The sequence below is a fragment of the Vulpes lagopus genome, chromosome 2 (genome assembly GCF_018345385.1).
Source record: "Vulpes lagopus strain Blue_001 chromosome 2, ASM1834538v1, whole genome shotgun sequence".
NCBI classification, from domain to species: Eukaryota; Metazoa; Chordata; class Mammalia; order Carnivora; family Canidae; genus Vulpes; species Vulpes lagopus.
This window is the reverse complement of record NC_054825.1, coordinates 26,000,728-26,011,216: the sequence shown is the minus strand read 5'-3', so window position 1 is coordinate 26,011,216 and position 10,489 is coordinate 26,000,728. Positions and strand designations below refer to the sequence as shown.

The following is a 10,489-nucleotide window of genomic DNA, read 5'->3' as shown; positions in this document are numbered from 1 at the left end:
ACCTACTTGCCAGGTGCTGATCTGCAGGATAAGGAACAGGAGAAAATTCAGTCTTGAACTCCAGAAACATAGGGGTGGGCAGTGCCCTTGGGGGATACTGCACCCATCTTGAGCCCAAGCAGATGCTCAGGTATATATGGGATTCAGTACCACGGAGCAGAAGCTGAGTGCTAAAACAGGACAAGCACAGTGGGCTGGGAGTCTTGAGAAATACCCTGGAATTGGGCTTGCACTCTGAGATTCAGGATGGGAGGAGTTAGGTCAGTGGGAAAAGGCCTTCCAGGCAGGGGAGGGACAATTTGGGCAGGAGTCTGAGGTCATGAGGTCATTTTCTGAAAGGACATTCAGCTTTGTACTCCCCCTGGACAGACACCCCAGAGCCCTTCTGCATGGATACCAGTTGAGTGAGAAAGCATGTCTGGCTCCTCTTCCTGCATCATTGAAATCTTGGGTTCTGGTCCCAGCCCTGCTGCTAAGGAGCTGCGTGACTTAGGGCAAGTTACTTCCCCTGCCCTTACCCCAACTGGCCCTAAGTTTTGTCATCTTCAAAACAAAGGATTAGTCTCTCTTTCTTCTGCCACTCTATGATCTGATTCAATAGTTGAAGAGGAGAACACTTAACTCTCTTCCAGCCGATCTGCTCCCCTCTGCTTGGAAACTGAGGGTAGCTTGGCTCTGGGCCAATGACCAACTAATAGGGGCAGAGAAACCTGGGAGAGAGAGGAGCCACTTCCAGTTAAACCCTTTCCTGTCAGCCTACAGGAGTGTCAGCATTTCACCAGGCTGCTTGTGACAGGAGCTGGTCAACCATGCCTGCCCACAAACTTTCCTTGGGCTCTTTAGCAGGGCTGAGTTAGGGGTGAGGAATGAGTTGACTATTCCTTACTGAGTTGAGGAATAGTCTCTTACCACTGGATTAACAAAGCTCTTTGAAGGGAGAAAGTGTGCTGTAATGGAAAACTTTGTCCCTCCCTGTTTGCAGGGTCTCTGTTGATTTCTTCTGAAAACATGGCCAGATAAGGCAAGGTCTCAGCCTTGCCCCTTCCAGAGCCCTCCTCCAGTATGAAGAGAAAGACTGGGTTGATGACCTGACCCTGGCCCACCTGGCGCCAGGGAGCTGGCATTGGAGCCTCTCTCTAGGCTAATGGGCAAGGGTCAGTTTCTCCCCAGAGCATCTCAGGACATCCTTCACTTGCAAACTGGCCAGTAGCCAAGGTTTAAAGAAGTCCAGGAGCCATTTTCTAGTGAGGCATTTACAGATTTCCTGGGGTGGCTGTCGGGAGCAGGGCAGAGCCGGGGCACTGCAGAACGCTTTCCTGGCCGTGTTTACCCCAGGACACGACGAAGTAAAGGAGACCTGCTGGCCTTTGGCGACCAAGATAAGAGGGATAGGTAGTGGTGGGTTGGGTTACACACACTCCCCCAAAGCCAAATCTTCAAGGTACACGCAGTGATGCCTCTTTGGATCAAACAAGATCTTCTGCTTCACTTTCAATATGTAAACAATCCCACCAATTCTCACCATCTCCACTGCTATGGCCAGGAGCTAAGCCTCCATGACTTCACTCACCTGGACCAGCACAGCCACCTCCTCCCTGCCCCAGCTCTTATCCCTCTCAGACCAATCTCCACTCAGCAACTAGGGTGGTCTTAAAAATACAAACCAGGCACGCCTGTGTGGCTGTGTCGGTTAAGCATTCATCTTGATTTTGAATCAGGTCATGATCTCAGGGTTGTGAGATTGAGCCACATGTCAGGCTCCATGCTGGGTGTGGAGCCTGCTCAAGATTCTCTCTCTCCCTCTGCCTCTGCCTCTGCCCCTACACACACACACACACACACTTTGTCTCTCTCTCTCTCTCTCCCCGCCACCAGCCCCCCAAAATACAAATCAGACCTTCCCACTTACATGTTTAACAGTCCCGTCTCCTCCATGACTTCCTATCATATTAGGAATAGATACCTAAACTCTTTCCTGTTACTTACAAGGCTCCATGGGTCTTGGCCCCTGTCTCCAATCTGACTTCATCAAGAACTCCTCTCCCCTTTCATTTGCTCTGTTCTTGCCACACCAACCTCTCCCACCTCAAAAACTTCCTGCCTGCTGCTCCCTCAGTGCCGGATGCTTTTCCCCACATCTTTACACCTTCCCAACTACTCGCTTGCTGTGGCCCCCCTCCACTTCTGCCGTTCTCTCCTCATATCACCAACACCCAGTATAAGTGACTTCAAAGCACTTAGGAGTCTCTGCAATGTTTATTTGTCAGCCTTCAGTAGAAAGTAATCTGTATGAAACCAAGGAGCTTGAGTGTCCAGGGATAGTGAGTGGCACATAGCAGGTGCTCAATAAATATTTGTTATTAAAACTGAGTGAACAAATAAACAAATGAATGAACTGTTCAGGGACCAGGAAGAAAAACTGTTTAGCTTATGCATATCACTACCAGGGACTGCAGGCTGGAAAAGAAGGCAGTGTGGGCCAGGAGGAGGGAGGAAAGGTGGGGGAGGGCCGAATCACACCTCTGATTTTGTGCTGTGGGATCACACAGGGTGGAGTCAGGGGATGCTAGGTCAGCCTCTAGGTGCTACCCTCAGCCTGGGCTTCCCTCCAGGCCTGGCGCACCTTGATCTTAACTTTGAAAGACTCAATCAAAAAGACCACTCTGGGTATGCCCTCCAGGGAAGGCAGCTGCCCATCATCTGGGGCCTCCAGGTCGAACCTCTGCAGCAACCAGGCCATGACGAGGAAGAGTTCCTGGCGGGCCAGGATCTCACCTACACAGGAGCGAGGTCCTGCTCCAAAGGGCAAGTAACTTAATGATGGAGAGATGAGCTGACTCTTTGTGGCGTCCAGGAAGCGCTCTGTGGACATGGGGAAGTGTCAGCCAGGGTCAAGGCAGGGGTAAGTAGAGGAATGGCTCTGCCCTAACTGAGGGGGAGACCTGGTCCTGCCCAGGGAGCCCCAGTCTGAGGAGATGAACAGCCTTACATGGGGGAACCCTAGCCCAAGGAGAGATATAGCCCAGCTCTCAGGTAGCCCTTAACTACACAGGAGAAGTGCAATATTCAGGAAGGACAGAAAGGAGGGAGTCTTAATGAATGGGGAGAGGGGCTGACTTCATGGGAGCCATATACCTAGAAGGCTTCTTAGGGGACACTTGCAATTAGTGGAAGGAGAGAGTGAGAAACCCAGCTGTGAAGAGTTTGGATAAGTCTAGGGTAGAAAGGGGATGTCAACAGGTTTATGCAGTTGGAGCCAGGAGTTTTCTAGTAGAAAGCTTAGCAGAGGGAACATGATGCTGGAAGGATGAGCATGGAGGCCAGGCTGGCTGTGTGGCTTGAGAGCAGGACAAAACGGGGACTCACCTGGCATGAACTGGTCAGGCCGGTACCACTCCTTCTCATTGTGATGCAGCGCCCACAGATTGATGATAACACTTGTGCCCTTGTCAACAGCAAACTCACCAATGCTGCCCCAAAGAGGGAGAGGAAAGGGGAGTCTAAAATATTGTCCTCACCGAACTGCTCAGCCCTACACCCCAGGGGGAAAAATGTCCTCATATGTCCTCATGCCCACCCCCTCGTCTTTCCTCAGCTTCTGCCAGATTAACTATGAATCCAGCCTGTCTCCAGCTCTCTTCCTGACTAGCTTTTATGTATCAATACCTGTGCGCATGGACAGTCATGTATGTCAGGGCATGTGGGTGTGCCTTTTGAGCTGGTGCATGTGTGTGTGTGTTGTGGCTATCAGATTGTGTAGGAGGATGGAGCACCTGGTCTTTCATCCCAGACCATATGTCTCCAAGGCAGCAAGCAGTTTCTGAGGGAGGTCAGTTAGATCTGTGGATTAGTTAGCCGGTATTAGTAGGTGGCAGATATATTGATCAGTAGAGTCATGGGTAGGATGATAGATGATCGATGGTTGCATATGAATTGACCGGCAGGCTGAGGAGGGCCCAGGTGGGCTGGAAAGCAGTCTTGTGTTACCAGGAGGGAAGGCATACCTGGAATCAACGATAGCCTTGTGGGGGATGAGCATGGGGGCCGCAGGCCGAATGCGAAGCACCTCTCTGATGGTAGCCTCTAGCAAGATGAGTTTGCTCCGGTCACTCATAGTTGGTATGCGGCCAAAACCTACATTCTGATCAATCTCCTCCTGGATCTTCTTCTGCAACTGAGGGCCAGAGCAGGGTAGATGTGACAAACATGCTTAAATTAAGCCCAAGAGAAGCATGGGTTTAGAAGAATCCTATTGATACATCCAGAAGAGCTGGCTCACACCCTTCCCAGTGGTGGCTTTGCATTCCAGGCTTTTTGTTTCCAAAAGATACAGCAGCAGCGCCAGCCTAGGGCCAAAGCCAACTACTACTCGGGTGAGAAGTGGAGCAGCCCAGTCATCTTGCATGGAAGGGCAGAGGGTATTACTTCTCCTTTCTGGGGCCATAGGTGGATCTGGCTGTAGGGGAAGAGTGGTTGGGGAGACCAGAGTAGGGGGAAGCTCACCTGAGGATTGTGTAGCAGGAAGGCCACAGTCCACTTCACCACGGACGTGGTGGTCTCCACACCGGCCCCAAAAATGTCCCCTATGCTGATGAGAATATGTTTATCTGAAAGCAGCTTTGAATCCCGGTCTGAGCCAGCATTGTTATCGTCGGAGTTCATCCTGGCTTGGATCAGTACGTCTAGCATGTTGGTGATAGAGTCGCTGCTGAATTTTTCCTGTTGGGTGAGGTTGGGAGACAGTGGTAAGGAAGGAGCCCCATCTGCAATACCCTGCCATACTTCCATCCCAGACTGGAGACTCAAAGGTCTCTTCCATCTGGAAGTGAGAGACTAGGCAGGAACCTACAAGCTTGTGGAGGTAGGAGGGCTCTCTTTAAATTTTGGGAGTAAGTGGGTCCCTTCTAGAATCCTCTGCATTTCCTTACTTCCTTCCCCCTCGTCATTCGTTAAGTCATTTTTTTGGTTGAACACATATGTGCCTGGCTCTCTCTGCTCAGTGCTAGAGATACTACAGTGTCCAAAATGGACCCCCACCCTGTTTTCATGACATTTCAACCTAACTCATGGTCTCCTCTGCTGCATCACCTACCTTATATTTTTCAAGGATTTCATTCAGCAAGGCATCTCGCATTTTAACACAATTCCTCATTTTTTCCAGGGTTTTGTTGGGGAAGATCTGGAAAGTAGAAATAAACGTCAAATCCATCCATCTCTATTTTGCTTCTCCAGCTACCAGAATCCCTTCTGGGGGCAGATCCTGGCTTTCAGTCTCTGGTGAATTTCTACTCTAACCCAGACCGCCAGCCAAAATGGAAGGCAAGACAGAGGCACACAATGGGATTATTAACACAGCTCCAAATAGGGGAAAAGGAAGCATCTCTACCTCTCCTTCTCCATTGAATCAAACATCAGGCACTGATTGAGGGTCTACTAATTAGACTTTGCTGTGTGCCCAGCCTTTAGGAGTAAGATAGACTTGAGTCTGAAGCCTAGGGCAACTTCCTTAACTTCTTTAAGCCTGCATTCTTATCTGTTCGGGGATAATAAACTCAACCTTAAAGGGGAATGACATAATGAATGCATGTGGAGTACTTAGTACTGGACATACGGCAATTGGTAAATAAATGAAAGCCATTATCACAAGTATTAAAATATTAAAATGCATAGTTAAAAGCTATGTAGAGAAGTGGCAAAGTTTTCAAAAGAGAGGAGGTAGAGGTCATTGTGGCTGAGGTGGTCAGGAAAAAAGTGGGTCTGGAGCCAGGCATTGAAAAGAGTTGGGGACAGGGACTGCTAGAATCTGAAGGTGGGGACTGACCTCATCCTCACCTTCAACCCGGGGAATATGTCTATCATATGATCCCTTCCCAAAGTATCCAAGATGCCATCGTTGTAATTCTTTATGATCTCCAGAGCTGGATCTCCATTCTTGTAGGAAGTGTTGAAGCAGATCAAGCAGATTATATTGGTCACCGCCAGGAAGAGAGGCAAGGACAAATCTATGGACTTTCCATTCTGGGTGGCCAGGAAATCACATAATAAACTGTTTTCCTGACAAACTGAGAGGAGAGAGGGGGCAAGATGGTGGAGAATTAAGCCGCACCCTCCCTCCCAATTCCATGTTAGCCAGGACATAGAACAGATTGGCCACTAGATGGCAGCAGCAGCCAAGAAAGCCCTAGATTGAGCCTTCCATTGTGTCCGCGCCCCCGACCCCCCCCTTCTTCCAGCAGCCCCAGGGGCCGGCCATCACACACTTACTGATCTTCTCTAGCCTCTGGTTGCCATCCTTGAATAGGGCAAAGGTGGCCAGTGCCAGTTTCCTGTGCAGCTGCCAGCTGGCACCATGGTCTGCGAAAGCGATACCCTTTTGATTGTCAGACAGGATATCCATAGTCACCTTTGGAGAGCAAGAAAGACTGTAAGAATCAGACATCAATGACCTGCCCTTGCCCTGGGCCTCCTGCACCTTTTTTGAGGGAGAAGGCAGATACTTGCCATGCTGACATCCATGTGGGGCATCCTTGCTCTACTCTGCCATGACCATTAGGCCTTGGTAGGGCAGGGCCTGAGACTCCTCTACTCCCAATTTCATCAGAGAGACAGAATGAGGAGGAAAAAAAGAACCCTGAATTAGAATGCAGGGGTTCTGGGGTTCAGTTCAATGACAGGGTGACCTCTGAGCCTCTCTTATCAGTTGCTGACCAGGGGAAGGCAGCCGTGGATGGAATAAGCGCTCTGAATGGTGCCTGTCCTGGGGGCAGGAGCAGGTTGGCTTGTAGAGGGTGAAGACTGCCCAGACTCCTGCCTTTCTCTGGGCCCTCTGGGGGGTGCTGCAGATACAGCAGCCACTCATCTTTTTTCTGCCCTTCCATTGCAAGGCCGTGTGCCCACCATAAGGCCCCAACTGGAGAATGCAGTCTGGACTTGGCCAAGCCACCTCTTCCCAGAGGGACTTCAAAGCTTCAGGTTTCAAAGCCTCCCCTTATATGCTGTGACCCGCAAGCCCCATCTGACTAGCCTCCTCCTTCCTCTTTGCTGAGGAGAGCTAGAAGCCATTGGCCAGCAGACTTAGCTGACTTATCCAGGGAAAAATGAATCAGCCTTTGGCCTGGTCAGAGATAAGTGACTGGGAGGTCCTGCCTGGGGAGTTCAAGGGGGTACTCAGCAGCAGGGTGCTGGGATGGGGCATTGGCAGTTTTCCCAGATGGTTAGCTTCTCTCCTCCCCCAGGAGTGTTACAGAAGACTCAGTAGGATAGATCATTGGCATCCTTGAAATGCCACCATGTGTCAGCTCTACTGTGAGCTGACTCTACTGTGAGCCAGAGCAGCTGGGGACAGCTCCAGAGAAATAGCAATCTCTGCCCTCCAAAACCCAGGATACTTCTCCCTCACACCTTCCCATAGAAGACAGTAATCATTTTAATCCCATTTTCCACACGAAGAGTAGCACTCCTAAAGGCTATTTACTTGAGTACTTACTGTGCTGGGCCCTGGGCTAAGTGCTTTGCATATACTACCTCAGTTAGAGAAGTCAAGACTCAGAGAGCACATCATCCAGTTCCAGGCAAGATAACAGCCCACCTCCTGGAAGCCCAGAAATAAAGTCTTCCTTTGATTTTTCCTGCCTACTGAGGGGCCGATCCCCACCCATGGCCCTTTTAGTCTGTTTTAGGAAGAATTACAGGATCTGGAAGGGTCATTCCAGGCATGGTCTAGGCTGAACCACCCCCCTCCCCGGGAGCTGGTGAGAGAGGAGGGATAGGTGGGCACCGCTTACCACTCGGGGCCGCCCAGAGAATTCCTTGCCCTTCTTGATAAGCACCTCCTTGGCCAGCTGGTGGTGGCCGACCATCACTGTAGTCTTGGTACCCATACGAAAGGAATAGATGGGGCCGTATTTTTTCTGTAGCTTGAAGAAACTCACGTGCTGGTGGCCATCTCTGGGGAGGAATGGCAGGCTGCCTACCAAGGGCAGGGATGGGAGGCTCCTGGGATACTTGGCATTAGGGCACTTTGACTTGGGCCATAAGAAATAGACCAGGGTGAACAGCAAGAAAACCAAGAGTTCCCACATGGTAGCCAGGTGCCGGCAAGCAGGACAAGCAGCTATGGGGTGGAAGAATGGGAGCCAACTCTAGGGTGCAAGGAGGCCTTTTTAAGAGCTGCCCTGATCTTTACCTTGGCTCTGTGTTATCTCTTGCCTTGTGGAAATTTATTCTGGAGCATAGCCAGGCCCAAGCCCTCTTCCAGAATCAGGAGAGGGAGGAGGAGTGGAGGCCTCCTCAAGGGCTGGCTCAACTCCAGGGCAAACCCCTAGGGGAGAGGCTAGGTAAGGGGAAGGCAGCTGGTCCTCCCTCCTTGGAGCTTCCTATTCATCAATGTCCATAGAGTACACCAGGAACAAATGGTATCTGGGTCAGGAATCAAGGCTTGGGACTTTCCACGTTGTAAAATCAAAATCCATGAACAGATGATGTTGTCAGGAGGGTTACTACCAAGAGAGACTGTCAAAGATATTTTATCCAGTCTTATTTAACAGCCAAAGAATGTCATGCCTTCAAAGGTCAGTCTCGTATAAGGTCACACAAGATAGTGACAGCAAGAACCCAGATGTCCTGACTCCTGGTTTGCTGCTCTTTCCAGAGGCAGTGAAGCCCTAGGGTTGAGAGCATGGGCTTTAGAGTCAGACAGGTTTGGGTTAAAATTCTAGCTGGGCCACCTTCTAGCTATATGATGTTTTTTAGGAATTTATTTTTATTATATCAAAATATTATGTGGGGCACCTGGGTGGCTCAGTAAGTTAAGTGTTCGACTCTTGATCTCAGCGTCATAAGTTTGAGCCCCACATTGGGCTCCATGCCCGGCATGGAGCCTACTTAAAAAAATATATATATATAAATATAATATATAAATATATAACAAATATATAATATATATTTTTATATTTATAAAATATATAATATATATATATATATATATATATATATATATATATATACATTTAACATTGTAATTAAAAGAAGTTTCTTTGGGCAGCCCCGGTGGCTCAGCGGTTTAGCGCCGCCTTCAGCCCTGGGCGTGATCCTGGAGACCCGGGATCGAGTCCCATGTCGGGCTCCCTGCGTGGGGCCTGCCTCTGCCTCTCTCTCTCTATCTCACATGAATGAATAAATAAAATCTTTAAAAAATAAATAAATAAAAGAAGCTTCTTTAAGTAAGCTCTATACCCAACATGGGGCTTGAACTCACAACCCCAAGATCAAGAGTTGCATGCTCCACTGGGCCAGGCAAGAGCCCCTCATTTTAACTGTCTTTTTTTTTTTAAGATTTTATTTATTTATTCATGAGAGAGGGGGTTGCAGAAAGGCAGAGACACAGGGAAGAAGCAGGTTCCACGCAGGAAGCCCAATGTGGGACTCGAACCCAGGACCCCAAGATCACGCCCTGGGCCGAAGGCAGGCACCAAACCACTGAGCCACCCAGGGATCCCCTATTTTGACCGTCTTAAGTGTAAAATTTAGTAGCATTAAATATACTCCCAATGTTGTACAGCCATCACCACTATCTACTTCCAAAACTTTTTCATACCCCAAACAGAAACTACCCATTAAGAAATAACTCCCCATCTTCCCCTCCTTCTCACTCCTTGTAAGGTCTAACCTACTTTGTCTCTATGAATATGCCTATTTCACATAAGTGGAATCTTGCAATATTGTTTTTTGTGTACCCAGGTTATTTCACCTAGCATAATGCTTTTGAGGTTCATCCACATTGTATCAGAACTCCATTGCTTTTTATGATTGAGTAATATTCCATTGTATGGTTGTACCACATCTTGTTTATCCATTCATCAGTTGATGGACACTTTGGTTATTTTCACTTTTTGGCTATTGTTAATAATGCCGCTAGGAACATGTGTGTACGAGTATCTGTTTGAGTCCCTGTTTTTGATTCTTTGATTCTTTGGGATATATACCCAGAAGTAGAATTGCTAGGTTATATAATAATTCTATATTAACTTAAGTTTATATTAATGTGTTAAGTTTCAGTTGCCTCCTCTGTAAAATGGAAATAATAATGGAATCTACTCCTTAGGGTTGTGATTCAGTGAAGTCATGCATGCAGAAGTGCTACCTGGCATGAAGTAAGTACTCATTCACTATTTATTCTTATCCTCATTATACCAAAATAGGCTTCCTGGTTTTTCTGAGCTCTTATTAGTAGATCTTCCTGACAGACAAAATTCTCATCTTTTCCTGGAAACCTTCAGTTGCTCCATCAGTATTTTTTTTTAAGGGTTTTATTTATTTACTCATGAGAGACACAGAGGGAGAGAGGCAGAGACACAGGCAGAGGGAGAAGCAGGCTCCCTGCAGGGAGCCTGACGTGGGACTGGATCTGGGATCTGGGATCTCCAGGATCACGCCCTCAGCTGAGGCAGCGCTACTGCCCTCCATCAGTATTTTTTTTTTTTTTTTAATG

The 10,489-nt window shown here is 48.5% G+C and overlaps 1 protein-coding gene across 1 annotated transcript; it reads right to left on the bottom strand.

The window, feature by feature from the left end:
• Positions 1–2,368: 2,368 nt before the first annotated feature.
• Positions 2,369–8,081, bottom strand: LOC121485837 (steroid 17-alpha-hydroxylase/17,20 lyase). The gene is made up of 8 exons (XM_041746662.1): positions 7,785–8,081; positions 6,265–6,403; positions 5,833–6,062; positions 5,093–5,179; positions 4,504–4,719; positions 4,005–4,174; positions 3,367–3,470; positions 2,369–2,862 (listed from the first exon to the last, which is right to left on the bottom strand). The coding sequence occupies exons 1-8, from the start codon at positions 8,079–8,081 to the stop codon at positions 2,579–2,581; spliced, it is 1,527 nt and encodes a 508-aa protein (XP_041602596.1). The 3' UTR covers positions 2,369–2,578.
• Between the last annotated feature and the right edge of the window lie 2,408 nt (positions 8,082–10,489).

Bases quoted from the DNA above. Each gene is read 5' to 3' on its own strand.
- LOC121485837 (XM_041746662.1), bottom strand. From the start codon at position 8,081: ATGTGGGAACTCTTGGTTTTCTTGCTGTTCACCCTGGTCTATTTCTTA. The intron at 6,404-7,784 runs GTAAGCGGTGCC...TGCTCTCCAAAG, and splicing joins TCTCTGGGCGGCCCCGAGTG to GTGACTATGGATATCCTGTC. The intron at 4,175-4,503 runs GTGAGCTTCCCC...TCTGGCCCTCAG, and splicing joins TCCTGCTACACAATCCTCAG to TTGCAGAAGAAGATCCAGGA.